The 25,836-nt window shown below is 36.2% G+C and overlaps 1 protein-coding gene across 2 annotated transcripts; it reads left to right on the top strand.

Annotated features, from left to right (window-relative positions):
- The first annotated feature begins 12,538 nt into the window (after window positions 1-12,538).
- LOC144049434 (N-lysine methyltransferase KMT5A-A-like) lies at window positions 12,539-21,079 on the top strand. Of its 2 annotated transcripts, XM_077562365.1 has the most exons (8): window positions 12,539-14,240; window positions 14,848-14,991; window positions 15,083-15,245; window positions 15,646-15,708; window positions 16,787-16,840; window positions 17,826-17,879; window positions 18,839-18,904; window positions 20,268-21,079. In XM_077562365.1, the coding sequence occupies exons 2-5, from the start codon at window positions 14,874-14,876 to the stop codon at window positions 16,815-16,817; spliced, it is 375 nt and encodes a 124-aa protein (XP_077418491.1). In that variant the 5' UTR covers window positions 12,539-14,240; window positions 14,848-14,873; the 3' UTR covers window positions 16,818-16,840; window positions 17,826-17,879; window positions 18,839-18,904; window positions 20,268-21,079. The 2 variants fall into 2 exon arrangements, with proteins under 2 accessions (XP_077418491.1, XP_077418490.1); XM_077562364.1 differs by having other exon boundaries at window positions 12,539-14,991.
- Window positions 21,080-25,836: the final 4,757 nt, after the last annotated feature.

Raw genomic sequence — 25,836 nt, 5'->3', positions numbered from 1 at the left:
ATCTTAATCGAATACAAGACTACAGCATGTCAATATTGCACGTCATAATATATGTAATATACTCTTCTTTCATGTTGTTTATGATACCCAGAGGATAAATCTGATTTACCATGGCAAGTCTTTGTCAGTTCATAAAAATGAGTTCCCATCACATTCCAGCAGATATTCCTGAGGATGTAGTCTAATAACTATGATTTCCTGTAGTGCTAGCAGGTCATTTTCACTTTCATAAATCTTAGCATCTGCTTGATGAAATGGTACAGACATTCTTGCTTCCTAGTTGATGCAATGTACAGTGTTCTATCTTGTTAATTTCACCTCGTAAATAAGCAGTGAATAATTTACACTGACAATGACATAAACAAATGAAGACATTTGGAAAATAGGCAATGCTTTCAGAAGAAACAGAATGTCCAATGTTTGCGCGCAATCAGTAGTTTTTCATCATTGTAGCATCAGAATAAGTGGAACAGTAAATAGAAATAAAGGAAAAACTAGAGTTCAAAGATCCCACCTGTAACTGTAAAAATGCAGTACATATATATATATATCAGAAACATTGGAACCGTACCAGAATACTCTTTTTTTTTTCAATCAGCAAGAGTCATTTTTATATAGTTAAAATATAATGGGGAAAAAGCTTTAAAAAAAAAAACGTTTAAATTTGGCTCGAGCTTTGTTGAGTTGCGCAATGCTGTGCACTCTGCCCATTGCCAAGTAAAATGTGTAATTTCCTGTCCATCATTTATGGTATGTCATTTTTTTTTGTCGGTTGACATGAAATATAAAAGATAAATAAAATACTGAAAAAGATGTTAGAGCATCTGATAGGCTTTAGATGCTGTATGAAGCTGTCATCTCCTTTAGTAGTGTAACACTTTTTTTTTTAAACACAAAAGTTACACACTGCAGTAAGATCCATTTGTATTTTATAGGAGGAAAATTGTATATATATGTATTCAAAAATGTAATTACCATCTTCAGAAAACGTTATGTAAATCATGAAATTTAATTTGGGATGTATAGCACAAAGACATTATATTACATTATGTTACATTAATTTACAATTGTAAGAACTTTTTTGTTACAAACAATTACTTTCTTTTGAATAATAATAACTGCCTATAACTTGAATACTTATATCAGTAAAATTAATTAATTATTAATTGATTGATTTAAAAATGAAATTGTGTAGTGTATGTCTTTACTGATATATATATATATATATAAATGACCCCTAGCATAATAATGAAAGTAGCCTTTTTACATTTTGTAAATAAGTATTTACAAAAAACAAAAACAAATGCATGGTTTCATCACTTTCAAGACCACAGAATAAAGATGATTATAAATGCTTTATAACGATAATACTGTAATTATAATGATTCACATTTGCTTGGTGTTTGTTTTTGTATTGTTTTTTTTGTTTTCATGTTCATTTACAGTTCCATCAGTACATAGTGTATAGCTACTTCTTGTAATATCAAAACAAATAAAGTGTTTCCATTGTGGGTGTATTATAATAGCTACAGTAACTCTAATATGTACTCATGGAAGAAACAAATAGATCATGTACAAAATACATGCATGGCTTATACATATGCATATCCATTCTTCCTCAAGCAGCAAAGGGATGAGTGCACCTTTGAGGAGAAAAATGAGATTGATCATTGATTTAGCTAAATAGCTGTGATTTAGCTTTGCTACCAGCTGTGTACACAACTATAAAATTGCACCTTCACTGTTTATCCACTACTTTAAGATGTTCAATTGGAGTGGGGTGAAACACTATAATTGGGAAAAAAAAGAAAATGATGAAGGCATCAGTGCCTACTGCAGGGAAGATAAGAATCAAAAGCAATTAGGCCCACGTTGTCTTTAAAATGCAATCCCATTAACATCTACCATATGGAATATGAAATTGCTGAGCTGGAAAGTTGTGTCTGAGGAACATGCTTTTGCACCAGCCATTGCTCAGTTGGAACTCATTAAGACATTTGGGCAACATTTCTTCTTATGGAAACCATACCAAATGAGAAATGTGGATGAGGCTACTTTTTCCAGGGTCCTTGGTGAGTGTGTCAGTGATCTGAGATATTTGGAGTGGTGTCTGGATGAGCTTGAATTTGGATCAGGACCCCGCATCTGGGCCCCATGTGCAGTCGAGGGACAGTCGGAGAGCAATTTTAAGCACAATCTTTTGATTCTGCTTTTTGACTTTCTTTTCTCACATCTGCAATATTCCCCTGTAACACTATGATCATTGTGATGAAGAAAAAATTACAAGCATGTTTAATGGGACAAAACTGTTGACAGTAACCAAAATCAGTGGTTTCATGCTTGAGCAGGTTTGCTACAGTCCTTTTACAGCCTCCTGGCATCTCTCTGACCAGCCCTCCATTAGCAGCATCAGGAGGCCCTAGGCGGCCGGCAGGAGTGTGACCAGAGATTATTGTCCAGTCTGCTTGTTTGGGTTAAGGCTTTAGATGGGGAAATGGGATTAGGGTAGGCTCGGTTGGAAAGACATACACTAATGGGAAGCAGAGGAGCACTTGCCTGATCCTCATCCACTCACAGAGAGCAACCCTGTTATCCCACCAGATTGGATTAGCCCCCTGTTAAATGTGCTATGATAAGGGAGGACCACTGCTGAGACTCTCTTCAGTGCTGCTGGGGAGGAAACACACAGATACAGCACATGGATCAAATAGATTCCAGCACAGTGCTTTAAAAGGATTTCATGTTAACAGATTGGACTGTGATGTCACATGTACACTATCAGAAATAGGGACAGCAGGTGTCGGTTTCTTTGCCTCATGTTACCTCGAGCTACACTAATAAACCCCATCGGGATAAAATTAGATAAAACAGTTTGCACCGGTTTTATACGGAAAGTAGAACTGTGGTAAGAAGCTGTTAAAGCCAAGTGTCTAAGATACACCGTCTGTAGCTTATATCCCCCCAAAATAACATGTTAGATCTATTATTATATCATGTGAGGGGCATATGGCAGATCAAAATTCATGATAAAATATTAATGTTTTTGCCAGGCCTTATGTGTGCAAAGTTTCATAATTGCATACACTGCATTGTCGTACGACAAAATGAAAAGCTTTTGATAACGTTTCATTTTAAATTTATATAGATGAAATACCCAAAGTTTGAAGACGATCAAATACCTTTTATAGGAGGAGCGTGTTCAAATATGGCCGCTATAAAAGGGCATACAAAATAGCGACAAATTTCAAAATTAAAACAAAACAGTGGACTTCCTGTTAGGTTTAGGCTATGACTCTAAAATATTTTTTTGTTGGTATTGGGCAGTTACATATGCCTCCCAATTTTCGGAGCTCTTGGTGAAATGTACAACCAGGGAGTACTTTGTTGAAAAATGATAGGGGGCACTACTGAGCCGATTTGAAAAAGCTGCACAATAACCCTTGAATATATATATATATATATATATATATATATATATATATATATATATATTTTTTTTTTTTTTTTGTTTTGCCAGGCCTGATGTGTTTACAGTTTCATGAGTTTTCGCCTAGGTTTAGACCCTCGAAAACAGCATCAAATTCCTACAAAAACAATAAGGCCCTAAAAAATATCAAGGTTTGAATCTCACTGCCGAGAAAAAGAGATGAAACTCGTTGCAACTAGAGCAATTCCAGCTGCTTTTTGTTGAAGTGCCCTTGAGCAAGCCTCAAGATATCCCAAATTCAGTTCAATGGGCAGCTTGGCTGTAGGATCTGGATCCAAAGTTGGGAAAACTGGCACAGGGCACAGTGAGTTGATAACTGTAGAGGAATAGGCTCTGAGCATGTGCGATGGTGTGTTGAGGTAGTTATATCTTGAAAATAAATGAGTAAAATCTTAAAATTCAATATGATACTGGAGCAGGAGTCGGAGGAGATTTAGTGGTGGTGTGATTATTGGACAGTTCTGAAGATTATGTGGGCAGTGGCATTCTGAAGTAGCTAAAGATTTTCAGTTATTTTTTTTATTTTTTTGGTGCAAGCCCCAAGGAGGGAGATGGTCAAATCAATACAGGCAGTGTTTGAGAATAGTTTGAGTGGATAATGCAAAACTGAATGTTTGGTGACCAACTAACGTTACTGATGCTGGCTTGATGCAGAGACTCCAAAGGTGTGATTTAGTAAGAACCCCAAAAGTCTGTGTTCAATCTAATAGATAGGTGCACTTTAGTTAGTTTTGTGTGGCAATTGTACAGGTAGAGTATGTGCCCATCCTGTGTACCATTGTGTCTAAAACTTGGGACGGCTCACCGGGAAAACTGCTCAGTTAGAGGCCAGCAGTATTTGTCACCATGCACTGACTCAGATGGAAGGAAATGCAGAGTTGAAAGGACCTTTGTTAGCCCTGAAGTCATTCAGAAGCTCCAACAATGCAATGCTGAAAATAATTGTTGCAATAATTTTTGTTTCTGTTATTTCAAAAATTCACCCCGCCGCTCCTCATTGTGCCTGTTTTCTAATGAGCCCTTGTTGTACGTGCTGGTCTGTGCCTTGACTTTCAGTATTTAAAGATGCAAAATCAGCCATCTCAATTTGTCCCAGGTTTGATCAATCACACTGAGAGTGCTCAATGAATCTATTTGCATACATTCCCCTCAGAACGAGCAAAATTAACTGAGCAGAAATGTTATGCATTTGGCAGATGCAATCCTGGCTGCACCCGCTTAGTAGCTTCCACATCGCTTTGCCTGTGCAATGAAGTTTGCATGCTCTTTCCTTTAGTAAATCCAGACTCTTAAAGTCCCTGTGAAGTGAAAGTAAATGCCTTTATAAATTTGACACATTACATAGAAGAGTGTTGTAAACAAGACCGCCAAATTTCAATCAATAAACAAAATCATCAAGTATGTCAACTCAGACCTCAAAATGCTGTAATAGACGTTCTCTCAGGACATGGCCGCTGAATGTTATGAAGCACGCCTCACTCAACTGTCAACTGTTATTTAATTAAGTTCACTCGTCCAGCATATGTGTAGATACCTACATGCTTGAATCCCAAAATATGTCTATAAATAATTTCATAACAATTCATAATTTTTAAAAACATTAAAAAAAAAGGTACTGTACTTTAAAAAAGAGTGTGACATTGATTTGTGTTGGTCATTTTTCTGTCACTACATGGCATAATTGCGTTTGTAAGACAATGGTGTCAGCTGAGTGCAGTTTTCTTTTCATATTATCATAGAGCTAACTAATTTTTAACATGAAGTAACTTGTGAAATTCTGTACATTTTAAAAACCGTAAAGCATAACTTGACTCCAGTCCCCACAAATATATGCATTGTTATTTAATTTATTACTGCTAAATTGTGTTATAGTGACTCCTTTGCACACTGTTGAATGCTTTTATTTTCTTAAGTTCAATACTGATGCACATTTTAAAACGACTCAACGTTACTGGAAACAAAACGTAAAAGATCTTTTCATTTTAAGAGCTATCTATTTTTTTTTTTACATGAAGTAACTTGCAAACTTCTGCACATTTTTTTAATTGTAAAATACAACTTGACACCAGCACTAACAAATATATGCATTATTATTTAATTTATTACTGCGAAATTGTGTTATAGTGACTCTTTTGAAGTTGAAAGCTTTTATTTTGTTAAGTTCTCAGATGCGCATTGATGGCTATCATGGCCTAACAGGCTAACAGACGCCACGGACTGGCAGCCGAGTCATCCTTTACGTCTCCGTGACACTTGGTGTTGTGTCGGTGTGTGGGTCCACATAATAAAATCTCTTTTAAATTAGTGGTTTATTAAACACAGCGGCATACATTATTCAGCCTGTTGATCAGATAAAGACATTTGAGGAGTGAGCACAATACACATACTGTTAGCTATGAGCTTTTATGCAAATTTTAGCATTCAAGGCATGATGTATATTTCTGGTTGTAGACATACTAGCAAGCTAGCTAACCGTACATTGTTGTGGTAGAAATGGGCCAAATAATTATCCATCCATCCATCCATTTTCTTGGCCGCTTTTTCCTCCAAATAATTATAACTAAGTAATTCAGTAAGTAATTGCTAAGAAAGAAAAAGGGGAGTGGCCATTGGTAAGGAGAAATTCACACATTTGGATAATGTAATGTTTTTGTTCTGCCTCTGTTTAATTTGACCAAGTGGACTGAAAATAAGATTCAATCCCTTCACAGAGCAAGATGGAAGAGAAGAGTGGAATTGGGTTTGATACCAAAGTAGAGCTGGGTGTCACCCGCCTAACAGTGAAAATTGATTGATTTGTAGAAGATGTTGGTAGATGATAGGGCCACAAAATATAAATATGGGAATTGAAAGATTGAAGATTTATGAAGCGGGTGTGATCACACCGAATGCGGTAAACTACTGAAGATGTGCATTTGTGATTCCAGTTGATGTAAACCTGTCACAGAGAATAACGTGGGAAATGATTTGCTCTACACTTTGGCAATGAAAGTGAATTTATTTTTTATTTTTTTAGCAACTGCTGTTTTAATTTAGTTTAATTCATTATAATTTGATATTGTGAAAAACTACAATGGACAATTGAAAAATATCTATTAAGATGGCTATCTTTTGTAATCTGTTGTTTTGGCAAGCCATTGTACTTCCTTGGATTATGTATTGAGCACATTACACTGGCTTTTGCAACCATGCTGACATTTATGTTAAATAAATTTTCGCTTGCCAATATCTTAGCCACAACCACAATAAACCTTTACTAAGCTAAAGTTTTAACTAGTCGAAAATGGCATCCTATATGGCAAGACTGGAGGGCTAAGTTGCCTTGCAGGCTTGAACATGTGCACGTGTTTTTCTTCATAACTTATATGGAAAATGTAGTGTGGTGTATATTGCATTTAACTTGTAGGAAGGTCTGTCTGCACACATTCCGGGCAGACATAAAGAAATGTAATATTGCCACACAATCACCAATTTACCTGCAGCTTGGGGCCAAAAGGACTCCCCTGTGACCTACCTGCCAACTCATTCGTCTCCTGTGTGATTGATTAACATTTTATTAATGTTTCCTTTTGCCACCGGTCCAGGTGAAGCAGCATGACACACGTTGCCTACAACTGGGTGATGATTGGATTTCAAAGGTTACCGATCCCATAATTGCTTTTAAATTACACTCCGTTGTGAGTGTGTGTCATTAATGGAACGATGATCCAAATCATGCCAGTGTTAGCTCAGTGGATCTTTGTGGCTATTTAGTCTCGATACGGTGACATGTGTCACACTGATCATCAAACAGGTATTACCTGGTCAGATTTTTGAATTTTTTCTTTTTTTTTTTTTTTTTTTAAAATGCTTGTTTGAGAAACAATAACTCCAAGCAGAAAAAAAAAGGCAGCTGCCACTTGTCTGATCAATGTCATTTCACCCACCTGCTATTTTTCTAGCAGAGACAGCCTTGGTCATTTAGAAATAATACATGAGATCAAACACACCATAAGTCCAGTTGACAACCACTTAAGGGATTCATCCTTGGTTAACAAATCACTGTTGGCTAATTAACCAAATTGTGTGTAAATGTGCGCTGCACAAAGGTTACTGCTATTTAATGGGCAATCAGAGTCCGTTGGCATGAAATGTTAAAAGCCTGTCTAGTAAATGTGTGGTTATGAAAGGAATGGCTTCATAAAATTGTGTATATCCTATCAGTGATTGAATGTTTATCAAAATGTGTTATGTTTTTTTTTTTAAGGATTTTTTTCTCAGTAAATAATTGACATCAAATAGGCGTATCCTGATGTCTGATTTCATGTGCAGTCGTGCACATAATAGTCGTCATTTGTTGGTATGTTTTTGTGAATAGCTTTGTTGAGCGTGTTTTGTATCTTGACTATAGATGTATACAGTATTTGGGGATTTATTGAGAAAAATCAAATCATTTTTGATTTGGAAAATAATTTGCAGCATTATGTTTCATGTATGCATTATGTTTCCCCACCGTATGGTTACTATGCTTACAGAGTAGGCGGCTTTGCACCTCTGTATAAAATGGGTGCAGACAGCCATGTCACTGGAAAATATTTTACTTCAAACTTAATAGCGCGCTTAACATTTTCTACCATTTCTAACTACATACGGGTGAGATCATGTTGCTGTGTTAGCGGTTTGGATTGTCTGCAAAATTTAACTGGATTCCACAAAACTTTAGTGTGGACCCGAGCAACGGATCTGAACTTGGGCTTTTGTTTTCTTAGTCCAAAAGAGCCATTTTAGAATGTACACTCATATTTCATTAATCATAGTTTGCAACCTGTGGCTGAATCAATGTCAAAAGGAATGTCCTCTACATTTTGATATGACGATGAGAAGAAAGCAAAGCATGATTAATTTACCATCTGAAAATATTATTTTTTTCTTTTTTTCCTTTTTTTTTGTGCCAAACAAATTAACAAAATAAATAAATAAATAAATAAATAAATTAAAAAAATATATATATTTGAATGATGTGTGAATGAGCTCAGCTCAGTGGCCTCATCTCTTCATTCACGTTGTAAACACCACCACACTGGATTACAAACAAAACGAACAAGATGTGCTTTGATTGCAGATTTCCACCTTTATTTATTATCCGTCATGAACATAGCGATTTCCGACGTCCGTTTCATGTACCACAAATCTTGTGTTTGATTAATAAAGACTTGGCAGCGATGAGCGATGGCTCAGGACGCTAAACGTTGTTAGCACCATAGCATACACTAGCGCCATGAAACCTGAGAATTCGCTCTACCCGCCCCGCTGCAATATGATTGGCTGCAGCGTCGCTGCCGTAACCATGGACGGCGCCATAACGGATTAACGCTCTTAAAGGGAGGGGGGAAAAAGAGTTGCGTGAAAGGGCCGAACAGAACGTGGACGGACTGAACCTAAACTTTATATGTATATATATATATATATATATATATACATACAAAGTTTAGGATATATATATATATATATATATATATATATATATATATATATATATATATATATATATATATATATATATATATATATATATATATATATATATATATATATCACTTTTTATATATTCATGAAGTTTAGTGCAACTGTGCAAACATGTATTTTCTTTCTTATTTGTTGTGTGTGTATGCTTGCGTAACATGTGTATTTACCTTTATGTGTGTTCTTAGATTTCCATTTGCTAGGCGTGTGTTCGTGGACATGACTGTGGGTCTTTCTCATCTAGAGTTGAGAAACTTAATGGCTTGCACATGTGGAGGATTTTCAAGTGTTTAGAATAAAGTTAGTTTCCAGAAGAGTAAAAAAAAATATAAAAGGGGGAAAAAGGGGGTGTAATGGAGGAGTCGGGGGCCAAAGCAGTCTGAAGCTGAAGACAGCCTGCCTGAGCCCCTCCCTCTGCTGAAACCAATGCCTTTCTCTTTTTCTACTCACAGAGTTAAAGGTCAGGGGTCACGGGGGAAGAGCCTTTTGATTGGGTACCAAAAGGGGAGGATGCATTAAACCTGCAGTGTGTAATGTGACACTCCCTTAAATCTGATCAGAACGATAAAATAAATGAAAACACCGCAGCCGACCGTATACCTCAGAGTGAAGTGAACTAAGTACAAAGCAAACGAGGCAAAAAGAAAAGTCTGGCAAAACACCAACCTTCATCTTACCCCTCCTTTCAGCCCTCAGTCCTACTTCGCTGGAGATAAAGTGTTCCAGGGACAGAGAACTAAGCACAATTTCAAAGATGTATCAAAGAGTAAAGATGGAAAAGTGCTTTTAATCTTCTGTAACCCTATAGGGCTCTAAATTGGAGGGACTTCTGAGAAGGAATCCTTTAAAGAGGACATATAATCCTAATTAAAACACAGAACAGAGCTACCACTTGATCTGAGGGGGCCTCATCTTAAGCTCAACCATCATCCAGTTCAGGATTTCTTATTATTGTTCAAGCCACTCAATTAAATAACATTTCCAGTTGAAGGAAGCAAAGCCAGAGATGATTCTGACAATCCTACGCTGTAATAGGATATCCCGTCGTTATTCTCTAACTTCTAGAATGTGCGGCATTTAAAGATTACATGTTTAAGGCCTACAATTGCTAATTGCAGTAACCGGTGTGCGGTGCCAAAAAGCCAGAGTTTGAAATTATGAGCTGAATAAGACCGTTCTCGTCCAACGCTCTATCCAAATACCCTGCTTACTTTAGCCTCACCCCGCACCGCTAACCCCCTCCTTTCAATTGATCAGGGTAATTGAGAACAGCCATGTCCCCCCCGCTTCTCTGCTGTGCTCTCACGCCGCCCCTCCCAGTCTCTTGAAAGCTCCGACATCTGGTCCACATACACCCCATGTCTTCATCCCCCAGTCACCTCCAAGCCCCATGTCTTTCCAGACGGATTCCCTAGATATTTGGGAGGCTGAACGACGCAAAGATGTAGAGGAAGAAAAACAGAAAGGTGAAGAAGACATAAAGAAAGCAGTCAAAATGATGTTGTGTATGCTTTATGAGAAAAGCATGTTATATTATCTATGTCATGGGTCCCAGACAACCGGATGGTGGACCAGAGCATGGCCGCACAGAGAGACTGAATACAATATAGTTTATTTATTATAAGAGTCTAAAAAAAAAATGTTTTTAAGTGGGGGATCAGATACATTTGGCTGTGCCACAGTCAAGACATTAACATGTGCGTTTGTTTACATACGTCATCCATTTTCAGTTGCCTCTCCTGTCAGTCACTTTGCTCACCACACACATTTTAGGGATGGAACTGCTTTTGAAAAACGGTTCAGTTGGTATGCGTCCCATCGATTAATTCACTCGTAAAACCCTTTTTCTCTTTTGTTAAAGGAGCAGTGGTGTACAGTAGCTCTGAGTGTAGCCAAGTAGCGCTAATGCTAGCTCACTACATCTGCCAGGATCTAAAGAGACTGGCAACCGCCACCAGAAGCCTGTTTCAAGTGGCAGGAATGATAGCGATACAAGCGTTCTGAATCTGTATCTCTCCAATGCAAGATATCTGATGCATAGACATCAGTCACGTCATTCTATATAAGACACACTTAATAATAAGCTTTTATTTAGGTAAGTAAATAGTAGATTTGTGCTTTCCAACCTTTGTTGCGCCAAGGTACTTGAAGAATCTCATGGGTAACCTTACCTAACTAATTCACTGTCTGACCAGTTAAAATTGATTTTTGACGTGTATAGCCGTTAATGGCAGTAAATGAGTTCATTGAACACAGGAATGATATATTTGCAAGGAGTTATGATTTATTCTGTTGGATAAATGGGAATATTTGGATACTCACGTTGATTGTACCTTTTGCCATCCAGTGGAGAATTTTCTGCCTGTTCCTTACACTACTGGCATATATAGGAAATGATATGTTCCTGACAAAAAAATATAATTCAAATAATCAGCAATCATGATCAAAAAAATGTTGTGAACATAGCTTATGTGATCATTCCTCCATTTTTTAACCTAACTGCAAACCTTTGATTGGCAGAGCGAATTGCGAACAACACGATTCAACAAATTGACTCATAGTTGTAGTAGTAGGTTGGTTGAATTTTCCACCAAAATTGGGTTATTTTGGACCCATCAGTTTTAAAAGTCTATGGGTTATTGTAAGTTGACTCACTCACCCAGCATAAAAAGACAAGAAGCTTTTGGAGTTTTTTTTTTTTTTTTTTTTAAAAAAGATGATTAAAATAGTGCCAAAACACTGAGAAATGGTGAGATTTATTCATTTGTTTTTTATTTGTTTCCTTCATTTGCTGCTGGTCCGTCAATTTGGATATTTAGTGATTTTTAAATCGTTCTCTTTGTCTTTAAATCTTTTGCCACCCTTTCTCTGCTTTTCAACTGGAATAAGAAGAAGAAATTCATTCCACCAATCATGCATCACTATAATAGCAACACTATTTATATTCATAACGCCTAAATGAATAAATATAATTCAGTTACAGCAGAAATTGACATGAAATGCAATTGTTTGAAAACCCTCCAGCTCTGTGTCATCTTACTACAGATTGCTCTTGTTTTGGTTCTGAATATGGAGATGGGATTGCTCAGTTCAGGGTACAGGGTAAATATTCTAGTGGGATACAGAGGTCATATATATATTTATATATACTAACAGTGTGTTAAAAAGGCATTTGTACTGTTAATGTTCCATTTTAAAGATAAGCTTCATTATCATATATGGGAAGAGAAAACACCATAGACTCTCTGAGGATTCTGAGGCCACAATATGGCACCGATCATTAGCCTTTGCCCACGCACAACTGCTGGAAAGTGAAAGTTTTAGATATGATATAGTGTCAGATGTTAAGATTACAGCTGTCAGTGTCACCCATGTGGAAAAGTATTCTACCTACCTGTGTTGCCTGCACACGAGGAAATGTTTCTTTTCCTGTCTGCAATAGCTGATGGGATGATAGAAAGAGAAAACCGGGGTATTAAGATTTATGTGTGTGTGTGTGTGTGTGTGTGTGTGTGTGTGTGTGTGTGTGTGTGTGTGTGTGTGTTGCCTTTGTGTATTATGAGGACATTTCACCTGAATACATGCCGTGCTGCAAGGACATTTTGAATTATGAGGACACAGCCCATGTCCTCATAATTATTTCAATGCAGAAGTGCTTCTAGGGCTGTAGAAGGCTTAAATCCAAAGTTTTAGCCAATGTCCTTGTAAAGCATAATTACGTGAATTTGTGTATTTTTGTGTATTTGATGGCGCCCCCTGTAGGAAGGTCCTTGTAATGCACCACTTCATGAATAATTCACACCAGTGTATATTTCACAGCATTTGATTGGCTGACCATCACCTGTCCCCACAATTACGCACGTCTCCATAATTCAGTTTTTTCTCAAAATGCTGTGTATTGTGAATGTTTGTCTGTAGACACAGAACCTTTTTTTTTTTTTTTTTTTGCAGCCACCAATTCCTAAGTAAATAATTAAATAATGAAATACCCTATGATATTTAATTATATATTTCAGTATTTAATTCTTTCAGTGGTTGTTTATTTAAAAATGTACAATGGTTAACAGCAGAGACAGAGAAACTGTCAGTGCCGTACATTAATTCATCATTTAACATCCCACCCTGCCTTTACAGTATAACATCTTTCTGTACACCAGTGGCCAAATGTTTTGAGAATGACATTGATTTTCTAAGAATCTGCAGTGCTGACTTATTATTGTTTTTTTATGATGGCAATTTGCATGTACATGTACTCCAGAATGTTATAGTGATTAGATGAATTGCAAAGTCCCTATTTGCCATGAAAATTAAAGTAATTTCCTTTAGTGACCTTACAAACTTTAAGTGAAGAAGGCTTCAGGGCACCCAAGAAAATCCAGCAAAAGCCAGGACTATCTCCCAAAGTTGATTCAGCTGCGGGGATAAGGACATCACCACCAGTGTAGAGCTTGCTCAGGAATGGCAGTAAGCAGGTATGAGTCCATCTACACCCATGGTGAGGGAGTAAGACTTTTGGAGGATGGCCTGGTGTGACCAGTGAAAAAGGGATTCCATAAACACAGACCAAAATAAGGAAAAAAGAGTTAAAGTTATTTTCTCTGATTAACCCCCTTTCCAACTGTTTGGGGCATCCGGAAAAATGCTTGTCTGGAGAAGAAAAGGTGAGCGCTACCATCAGTCCTGCTTCATGCCAACAGTAAAGCATCATGTGACCATTCATTTGCAGGGTTGCTTCTAAGCCAAGTTACTGGGCTCGCTCACAATTTTGCCAAAAAACACATGCATCCATTACTAAAGTATAGTACCAAAACATCCTCGGACAGCAACTGTGTGACAGCAGCAAGGTTATTTTATTTACTAAAGCAAAAAAACATTTTTGTTAATGAAAAAAATAATAATAACTTTTTAAAAAAACAAACTGAAATCACATTAAACGATTACAAAATTATCTATAATTCTAGCAATAATATCCTTTGTTTTCGTCTGTGGTAATTAATTTAGTATATGAGCCTTTCGGGTTAATTTTAAATGTGATCTATTTTTTTTTTAATTGACACTGTAAATCATAGAACAATAGCCACTCTTATCAACAAAGTTCATAATCCAACACTGAACCAATTTGTTGATTTAAATGTGATTTATTATATTGCCCGGAGTACGGAAGTGACGTCATCTAGCAGCCCCGATAGAGAACCGCCCCCGGCTCTAATTACTTCACGAGAGGTGATGGCAGTGTAGCTGTGCTAATGAGGTAGGTTTGAAGCTCGAATTTTTCCTCCAGAAACTTGTTTATTTTAATGTTGGTCGCTTGTGTACATTGCTGAAAATGATTTATAATGCAAGTCCAGTGTAAGTGCAGCTAAGCTAACGTTAGCATACCTAACCATCTGTTGATTATGATGGTTGCAGCTAATTATTTAGAATTGCTACGCTTTTGTTAGCAACGGTTAGCTCAGTTAGCATAGCAGAGCTAACCGTCTGTTGTGTAAGATAAATGCTAATTGAAATTTTTAAGAGGAAAGCAATAACAGGCTGGTTTGATAGGCTGGTTTGTGATGTGAAAATATACAATGGTTTAGTATTACCAGTACAGTATAAATGAAGTATTGGTAAATTGCTGCATTTGTGTTTACTTAAATTTGTTCTTTAAATAGAAATATTTCAGTAAAGTCTGTAAAGTGTTCATTACATTTAATTTATGCAAATATTTAGCAGAGCTGTGCTATCCACTGTATTTTATTTTCGTTGGCACATTTACTGCACACTGCACAGGATATTATGGTCCACAGAAAGTCAACTTCAAAACATCTGCACCAAGTTACCTATCAAACTGATTGAAACTCATTTTTTTTCTATAGCTTTAGATCATTATCTTCAGTGAGATATGTCAGTCATGAGGCCACAGAGGGCAAAAGTTAAACCCAAAGAAGAGGTAGCATATTTTTCATCCTTAGGTAAAGACAGGGATGGCTTCACCATGAAATATATTAATTCATTCAAAGGTGAGTATTGGTAAAAGATTCTTTAGTATGGGCCTAGTTTTCATTACTGTTATAATGAAATATTTCTGTTGTATCCCTTTTTCTTTGTAAGGTCGAGGAGTGTTCAGTTCCTGCTCCTTTCAGAAGGGAGTCTTTCCTACTGAATATCGAGGAGAAGTTATAAGCAAACAGGAACGTGAAAACAGGCTGAGAGTGTATCATGATGCCCAGAAGGTTTTCATGTTTGAATTTCACTACAATGGAAAAACACTATGGTATGTTTATATGGTGTGTTGTCACACTTAATTTTTTTTTTTTTTGGGGGGGGGGTAATCGTGCAAGGTTTGACAAAACATAAAAGATTAATTATAACTCAAAAGCAAAAGTACATTCTTTTCTCAATATAATTTTTTTTGTTTTTATTTCATTTTTTTTACAATATTGTGACTTATTTTTTTATTTTACTTTTACAGTTATCGTGAGTATCGCTAACTTCACAATATCATGTTGATTATCATATCGTGATTGCTTATCATGACATTTGGATATTGTTTCATACATGTGACATACTAGAATTACTGGTCGCACATTCATGATTACATGAAATTACAGTATAGCAGTCTAGTCTTAGTAAGAATTTAATTGTATTGGTATTTTTCTATTCATCTACCCCAGGTTTCCACTGAAGCACAACCTGATGAAGACACCGCTATCACAGACTGCGCCAAAGTTGACCAGGTGACTAGATTTCTTTTTGAATGTTGTTGAAATCAGTTTTCAGAAGCAAGACATTAGTGGAGGGTGGAGATACTAGGGCTGCACAATATGTGGAAAATATCTTGGCGCACGAATGGCTCATGCAATATGTGCATTGCAAAGACGTGCAACAAATGGATATTGGATTGTTTGTATACTTTAGTCTGAGGCTAAGCGATATGGCCAAAAAAATTAAATAAAAAGTCTTTTAAACCAACCATCCAGCATTCTGCCACCACTTGTGCAAAATTACAACTCACAATAACATCTGGATGTAACAGAACATTATAACAGTTTTTAATAATCCAGAAGACAAAATACATTTCACGATTTAGCAAATTTTCAACGATTCAATTTGAATTTAATTTATTCAATTAATTTGATTTATTGCCAGGCCCTACTTGAGTCTGATTTTGACCAATCAGAGACAACCTTAATTGCGCATCGCCATACAAGAGAATTGTATCGAGGAGCATTACTAACAAAAAAAACCTTATTTGGATAAAACTAGATCAAAATGAGCATGATTATTTTTCCGCACGTACGTGTATTTCTTTAATTAGATTATGAAGATATATATATTCGGTCCATGTTTAATGTCACAATAATCTCCATCACTGTATAAAACACCCATGTCGCATGTTTTGTCAATACTGTGCAGCCCTCGCAAGATACACAGTCCTCACAATGTCGTAGTTGTGAATAACTGACACTCTGAGGACAGTGTATTTATACACTGTGAGTTTAAAATACGTTTTGAGGGCTTGCAGTTACACATACAGTCCTCACAATTCATACTCTGGTCAGGTATGGACACTCTGAGGACTGTGTATTTTCTTATTTTTGTGTCATTGTGAAAAATAGACGTCACCAATTTACACAAACCTGTAGTGCAGACAGATTTATTTATTTATTTTTGTAATGGCAAATAAAATGAGTTTGCATTCACATTACTTTAACCTATTCATTAATCTGTATGTACTGTAACTGTGTAAATGCACAGGTACAGTCGTGTTACTAAGAATTTAATTTTATATGTATTTTTCTCTTTGTGTACCAGGTTTCAACTGACGCACAACCTGAAGACATAGCTGTCACAGACCAAGTTGACCAGGTGACTAGATTTCTTTTTGAATGTTGATGTTGAAATACGTTTTTCAGAAGCAAGACGTTGCACAATATATACAAAAAAGATCTTGTCGCACGAATGGCTCATGCAATATGTCTGTTGCAAAGACATGCAACAAATGAATATTGTATTGTATACTTTAGTCTGACTTTGACCAATCAGAGACTACCTTAATTGCGCATCACCATACAAGAGAACCGTATCGAGGGGCATTACTAAAAAAAACAAACTTATATGTATAAGACTAGATCACAATAAGCATGATTATTTTTCCGCATTAACGTGTATTTCTTTCTTTGGATTATAAAGATCTCTCTATCTTTATCTTTATGTCTATATATCTATCTATATCTATATATTGTCTCTCTATCTATATATATATATATGTATATTTGTGTATATATATATATATATACTGTATGTATACTGTATATATATATATATATATATATATACTGTATATATAGAGTATGTATGTATTCAGTATATGTATAGATCTTTTTTTTTAGGTCCGTGTTAAATGTTTAATCTCCATCAGAGTATAAAACACCCATGTCGCATGTCAATACTGTGTAGCCCTCGCAGATACACAGTCCTCACAATGTCGTAGTTGTGAATAACTGACACTCTGAGGACAGTGTATTTATACACTGCGAATGTAAAATAAGTTTTCAGGGGTTTGGAGTTACAGATACAGTCCTCACAATTCATACTCTGGTCAGGTATGGACACTCTGAGGACTGAGTATTTTCTATTAATTGTTTCATTGTGAAAAATAGACGTCACCAATTTACACAAACCACTAGTGCTGACGGATTATTTATTTTTGTAATGGCAAATAAAATGTGTTTGCATTCACAATACTTTAACCTATTCATTGTTCTTTATGTACTGTAACTGTGTAAATGCACAGGTACAGTCGTGTTACTAAGAATTTAATTTTATATGTATTTTTCTCTTTGTGTACCAGGTTTCAACTGACGCACAACCTGAAGACATAGCTGTCACAGACCAAGTTGACCAGGTGACTAGATTTGTTTTTGAATGTTGATGTTGAAATACATTTTTCAGAAGCAAGACGTTGGCACAATATATAAAAAAATATCTTGTCGCACGAATGGCTCATGCAATATTTGTATTGCAAAGACATGCAACAAATGAATATTGTATTGTATACTTTAGTCTGACTTTGACCAATCAGAGACTACCTGAATTGCGCATCGCCATACGAGAGAACCGTATCGAGGGGCATTACTAACAAAAAATAACTTAATAGGATAAGATTAGATCACAATGAGCATGCTTATTTTTCCGCATTAACATGCATTTCTTTCTTTGGATTATAAAGATCTCTTTATCTTTATCTCTATCTTTATTTTCTATATCTATCTGTCTCGCTCTGTCCATCTCGCTATGTCTGTCTGTCCGTCTCGCTATGTATACAGTATATATATCTATATGTATGTGTATATATATGTATATAGATAGATCCTTTTTTTTTAGGTATGTGTTAAATGCTTAAATAATCTCCATCATTGTATAAAACACCCATGTCGCATGTTTTGTCAATACTGAGCAGCCCTCGCAGATACATAGTCCTCACAATGTCGTAGTTGTGAATAACTGACACACTGAGGACATTGTATTTATACACTGTGAGTGTAAAATAAGTTTTCAGGGCTTGGAGTTACACATACAGTCCTCACAATTCATACTCTGGTCAGGTATGGATTCTCTGAGGACTGTGTATTTTCTTGTTTTTGTTTCATTGTGAAAAATAGACGTCACCAATTTACACAAACCTGTAGTGCAGAAGGATTTATTTATTTATTTTTGTAATGGCAAATAAAATGAGTTTGCATTCACAATACTTTAACCTATTCATTGTTCTGTATGTACTGTAACTGTGTACATGCACAGGTACAGTCTTGTGTGTTAGTAAGAATTGAATTTTATATGTATTTTTCTCTTCATGTGTACCAGGTTTGAACTGACGCACAACCTGAAGACATAGCTGAAGACATAGCTGTCACAGACAAAGTTGACCAGGTGACGAGATTTATTTTTGAATATTGATGTTGAAATCAGTTTTCAGAAGCAAGACGTTAGGAGTGAAGAGTGTAGAGTAGATGCTAGGGCTAAACTATATAACTAACAAATATAATCACAACAATTGTTTATGCAATGTGTATTGCCAAGACGTTAAAAATACTGTATCCAACAATACGCTTGTATGGGACTAAAATTTCTACAAGTCAACATTAAAAATATCTCAAATTTAAGATTTGTTGGCAGTTTGGTGATTTAGATTATGCACTGTAGTGATCTTTTTTTCCCATTAATTTATTTATGGTGGATTTTAGAGGTGAACTCGCTATAATTTATTAATTTTTTTTTTTAAAACAGGAGTGTAAACATCAGGTAGTTTATTCACTTGTATCAAGCTTGGATAAATGTGCTTTATGTTTTGGACCTTTCGCTGCACTAGAATGGACTGGCATGATGGGTATTTTATCTTGTGTGTTATTTGTATCTGCAATGGATCTTTGTTTCACGCAACCAGGATTAATAGTGCAGGCATTTTCATTGAATGAATATAATTTAGTCAAGAGGATAAATTATGACCCATGTTTATACCGCTGTCTTTAGTTGCAAGCAGCTAAATGTTGAGCAATTGTCTCAATCTTAACGACTGTCTGACTCGGTAAAATAGAAAACGTCTACTGTAACTGAAGGACTGTATCACACAAGACCCGTTTTAGGGGCAATGCCATAGATTAAGCATATTAACTATCCCTCTTGTTAAATGCTTCATCTCATCTTTCGAATAAATGTGGTGACTAGATTTATAATAATCTTTAGTATATGCACAAACTTTAGGTTCTAAATGCTTTTCTAGTTTGCTCCAGCATCTGGCACATATCCCGTTGATTGCAAAAAAAAAAAAAAAATGCAAAACTGCTTGATGATGAAGACCACCTATCTTTGGTAAATGAACTTTAGCACATTAGCCCATCAATGGCGGGAGCGCTCGACACTTGTCTCAAGCTTCTACTTCGAGTGTAACATCACTAAGTAACAGCGAAGTAAAGCTAGTAAATATTTATGACCACCCGCCAAAAGGAACTTTAACCCGCATCCGGCAGGTGTCAATTTTAGAGCCGCTGTATATATGCACATGTATGTGTGCGTCTACTGTATATATGGATATCATTGGTGTCCTGTGAAAAACACGTTTCCATTTTTAGGTCGCGGGCTGCTCTCCGGTAGCAATCCTTCTTGGCGGCACGGCTTGTATCACGGTGCGCTTTATAGTCTGGAAAATATGGTGGATGTGTTTTTCACAGGACAGTGACAATATGTATATGTATGTCTGTATGTATGTAATAATTGTTTTTGTTTAAAAAATTAGGTTGCTGATGTATCCAGTTCAAGTGAGGATTCATCAGCAGAGGAATATGTTCCAGATTCTCACAGTACTTCGGACACTTCCTACATTGAACCTGTTTCAGAAATTCTGAAATCCGAAGGTATTCCAGTAATGAGCTATTAGAAAACTGCTCATCTTTAAGATGAGAGGTAGTCATGTTTTAAAGAATAAAATGTTCAATGTTCACTGACTCTTTTGCATCTGGTTTCATGTCTAACTTATCCATTACAAAGATGTGCTTGACCCAGATAACCTGTTCACATAAGAAGCATGTTTTATTAACATACCAGTTTCAGTCTGTCCTAAAGTTGTAACATGGTGCTCAAGGATCAGGTATGACTTTGCATTTCACAGTATTGTTATGCACAACAATGCGACCTTATATCAGGTAAGTCATTACACATCAATGTCATTTCAGTTTGTGTAACGTCAGAATGCCAGAACTTTCAAGTCACTTCAGTGACATGGTTGCTGTGTGTTGTGTAAACTTTGTCCTTGTAATGTGAGTTGGTCCTCATAATTACCATTTTTGCCATGGGCGTGGCTTATTTAGCTCATTATCTATGTCCTCATAATTACTGTTTTTTCAGGTTTTTCTTTTTTTTGTGCGTTGAGTTTTTTCAAGTTTTGAAGTGAAATTTCCCTGGACGACCCCCAAAAATTTTTTGGGGTGCAAGTCCCATCTCTCTGGCATTAGCGGAAAGGGGTGTCCCCGTAATACACAATTAAACAGGTTTGGAAAAAATGTCCTCATAATACACAGAGGCAAACCTGCGTGTGTGTGTGTGTGTGTGTGTGTGCATTCAGCAGCAACAGAAGCAGTGGCGGTGTAGGTTACGTGTTACAGATAGGGATCAGGAAGGGACAGATTTAATTAACAGATATCTCTGCTTAATGTAGATTCTTTTGGCTGCCTCTGAAACATCCCCCCGTGCTTATCCAGCCAGAAATAACTTATTTTGGCTCGGCACTCGTTGTAATGTATTTCTCGTAGTATTTAAGGGAACAGGCTTTCAGCAAAGAGCCTACATTGCCATGTTTACTCACAGAAAAGAGCAGTTAAAGAAACATCTAATATCTGCAATCCATTATCTTCCAGGCACATTTTCTGTCATGTGCAACATTAACACACTGCTTCTCTGTGTCAGTGTGTTGTAATTGTCTTGCTTTGTTTGCTAACAGGGATTTATCATTTTAACGACCCTATTGGAAAAGAGCACTGACACGCACCTTTTAATCAGATCAGGGCTTGATCTTAGTTCTCCATCTTGACAATAAATATCGGACAAGTTTGTGTGAACAGTTTGGCGCTTATTTTGCAAGACTAGTCCATAAAGGCATGGTTGGATGAGTTTGTTGTGGAAGAACAGCATGAGGGTGTGGTATTTGAACTAGTTTTAAAATGTATGTTTTAGTGATAGCATATGTTATTAAATTAGGTTACAATAAATATTGTATGTTGATTATTGTGTCTTTTGGTGCTGTAAATCCTTTTTGTAGCGTAAGGAAATGTTGTGGAGTAGATCTTTTCCTCCGCGTGTTCGTTTTCTTTCGGGTAGTGAGAATGTTGGTTATCTGCATACAGGCTGGAGATTGATAAACAGTTCCTTCAAAGCTTTTATTTCTACAGAATAGTACGGGCACAAGTGAGTTACAGACAATGGCTGTAGCCTCTCACAAGTGCGAAGATTACAGAGGACTTACAATATTCCTATACTATCTTGAAGGGCGGTACCACACAGTTTCCAGTAAACAGTTCAACCGCAGTTGACCAGACGTACAGAGATACATTCAAGGACACTATACAGACACAAAACAAAAGCCCATTTGAGGAATAGAGGAGGTTTTTCAGTCATGACTGCACCTGGCAGAAATTGCGATAACACTCACAAAGATACATCCGCAGAACAAAGCTCTACTGAGGAAATAAGGTAATTAAAACAGTTATGACTAAATCTGGGCAGAAGACCCTCTTCAGAAACCACATGCTAAAATAGCGACGTGTCACACGTTGCCATACTACTTCTTCTTATTCTGCTTCCATTTCGTCTACTTTCGTTTGGCAGTTGGCAAATACTTTTGGAGGATTAGCGCCGCCTTCTTTAGCATGCTGTAAAGAATATTGCCGCCACTGGTAAAGCATGACCTTCTTCATCCATTACTTCTTTTACTTTGACGGTTGTCCAACACGTTTGGCCACCTTTTGGCCACCGGTTGTAATGCACCAAAAATATTTGACAACCGCCAAAATAAAGTCAACATGATACGGGGATTTTGGGTGACATTCAGAGCTCTAATTTTAATATATACAAGTCACACCTGAGTATAAGTCACAAGACCAGACAAACTATGAAAAAAAGTGTGATTTATAGTCCGAAAAATATGGATTCAATGAAGTTTAAATAACAGCACTGCATGGGGTGGATGTGTTTCAAAATACAAGGCAGTGGAGAACAAAATTCAGGAATATCAGCAAAATAGTTTTCCCTACATCAAGCTAATGAGCCTGGCTCGATAAAGTAGTTAAATGAAAAAAAGTTTAATGCTTATGGATTACATGAATTGCACAGTAAGTACCGGTACATTACTATAGTTGCCACGGCCCATTGATCTGAAAAGAGTCAATGGGATGGAAGAGGAGAAATTCAAGTCATTTTAAAAACGAAGGTGAGTGTGTTTTCATTTTCCCGCAATTCTCGAAGAAATCTCAGTTGACATTATGTTTAAAAGTGTGAAGTATTCCAGTAAGCACACTATCAAACAATTTGCAGCAGGAAGCTGTGTGTGTGTGTGTGACTGGTTCAATGCTAATATAGTTTGTCCATATATTTCATTTCCACACACATCTGTGTGTTTGCACATATTTTAATCAGTTTTTATGTGCTTGAACATATCACATTGACTCCCATGAGTTATTGTTCATCCTTTGAACACGTCGTTGCTGTTAGACCAATATTAAAAGCCTCAAATATCAATTGTGCTCACAAGCCGCAGCTTACGCAAATTTACAGTCATCATACAAAAATGTGTCAGTAATAACATTTTGAATTAGCTGCTTTGTGGATCAGGCTTTTCTGTTAACATTAATACAACACTGTTACCGCCTCTGTGACAGGCTAAATGGCGTAAAATTCTTTTTACACCTTTCTGTCTCTGTGCCATTTATCAGCCCAACGAGGCGCAACATCAGCATTGCAGTTGCGTGCAAGGCGGTTTGTTCCTTAACAAGCAACTCAAAACACTCATGCTCGACCTTTTGGATTAGCCATCAGGCAGGCGGAATTTAAGGATCCATTTAAGCATCTATGTTTACCACCAATGTCTTACAGTTTAGCAGCGTCCAATGAATTTATCATGCGGGTGATTGAATGCCAATGACCTTGAATGATCGAAAACAGCACACATCATTAAAGGTTGACTCAAACTATTAAGAGCTCAGAGGATCATTTGCATCTCAGCAATTAAATAATTTTTAATAATTAAAAATACAGACATGGTCCTACATATGTGCACCACAGATTAATTGAGTAGAGGCTAAAACACAAAACACTTGGTTTAAAAGCACACCTCAAGGGAATGACGATTTTCAATTAACCTGGGTTGAAAATAAGAGGGAAGGATGAGTTATCCATGTCCTCTGGCATGGTGCCTATCCAGCGCCGAAAAATGCAATATTTTCTTTAGAATCCAAGTCAGCATTGTATTAGTCGCTTCCTTCACATATCCGTTAAGCTAGCAGGTGTTAACATGGACAAAGAAGGAGCTAAAGAAGACAGAAAGGAGGACTTTATAACTGCACTGCACTAAGCATTTCAAAAATACAGTAATACTTTGTTCACCGGCAGTCATATTTTCTCCAAAAGTCAGTGTGCTCATATCAGCACAAATTACCATTTTTGTTATGGGAGTAGTTTCTTCTCACTACTGTTTCATATTTCTCAGTGAAATCCGAGTTTACATTCAGTGCAACTCATCTTTTGGCCCAAAAATCTGTTGCAGTAACGCTAGGTGGCGATGATGTTGCTTTCATCTTGTTTAGCTGTGGGGATTTAACAAGGAAGTTAAAATCTGTTTGAAGTCAGTTTTGTTTTTTAAGGGACAACTTTACAGGTTCCAGTACAAAATATACATTATGTGTAAAAATATTACTTTTATTCTTTTGGTTAAAATGATATTCAAAGGTAAAGAGAAAAAAAACGTGCTCATCGTTCTGGACTGGTTAAACACTTTTGCCCACTTTTACTACAAAGGTGCTCATAGAATTATCATATAGACGTCAAAAATTAATTTTAACTATTTTTATTAGTGACATTTTCTTTTTCCATTTTTGTTAACAAGAGTATGAAAACCTAGATTGTTTTTGTTCATTTAGAACAGATATAAAATTTGTGATTAATCGTGAGTTAACTGGTGAAGTCATGCGATTAATTACGATTACAAATTGTAGTCGCCTGATGCCCCTAAATTTTAATAACCTTTTCTTTAATTTTTTAAAAATCTTTTTCATTTTTAATAATGTTTTTTTTTTAAGAACAAAATATCGGCATGACATATATTACATTTCATATATTATATAAAAGGTTGCTTTTCTGGTTTCAATCAATTTAATGCAGTAGATTAGATTTCATTAATGTGTGTAACAGTACTGAGTTTAAATAAACAATGGTGTGCAAGTATGTAGTGAGCGTTACGTGCGTAAAAAATGTCTGTGTCTGAAACTAACCATTTTTGTCAAGTTTTAAGGGTGCTGGGATTTCATTCTGGTCTAACCTATATGCTGTGATATGTATTGAAGTTAACTTATCAACATTAAAAATCTAATATTTCCTGTTTCCAGTTTTTGACCCAAAACAAACTAATGCTGGATTGTATTATGAGCGATTACTTGGGTATTGAATGTATCAGCAGTAGACCCTCGAAGGTCAAACATAATTTGGTGTGGGATTCTTGTTTGGATTGGGAAACAATTTTTCCCATAGGAAATCATGGAAATAAAATAATTTGTTCAAGGGTCAAACTGTCACAATCGTACAAAATCTATTCGCACAATATATGACCATAAACTATCTAAATGTTTTTTGTTTTGTATCGTTTTTATGCCATTATGTATTGTGTTTAAATTAAAATTAAATTTTGCTTGTAACTGTAAGTTCTGCCGCCTCTTGGTCAGGACTCCCTTGGAAAAGAGGTTTTTAATCTCAATGGGACACTCATGGTTAAATAAAGGTTAAATAAATAAAACATGTAAAAAAAAATAATAATAAAAAAAAAGTTAATTTAAAAGTCCAAAAGCAATAACAGCAAAAAAAATAAAAAATTAATGACAGATGACATAACCCTGAAGCAAAAGTCATTTGCATTGCAGATGCACTTGAAGTGTGACCATAAAATAATTACATGAATAAATAAGTTAAGCACTGTTATTATTAAAAAAATAAACAAATCTAATTTTAGACTGGATTTATACCTCATGGGTTATGGGCGATTAGGAGGGCTGGCGGCGGTGAACTCTGACCTTCATAATATGTACAGTGTACAGTACATATATGGA

This window comes from Vanacampus margaritifer, chromosome 3 (genome assembly GCF_051991255.1).
Source record: "Vanacampus margaritifer isolate UIUO_Vmar chromosome 3, RoL_Vmar_1.0, whole genome shotgun sequence".
In the NCBI taxonomy this organism is placed as follows: domain Eukaryota; kingdom Metazoa; phylum Chordata; class Actinopteri; order Syngnathiformes; family Syngnathidae; genus Vanacampus; species Vanacampus margaritifer.
This window is presented reverse-complemented; position numbering and strand designations above follow the sequence as displayed.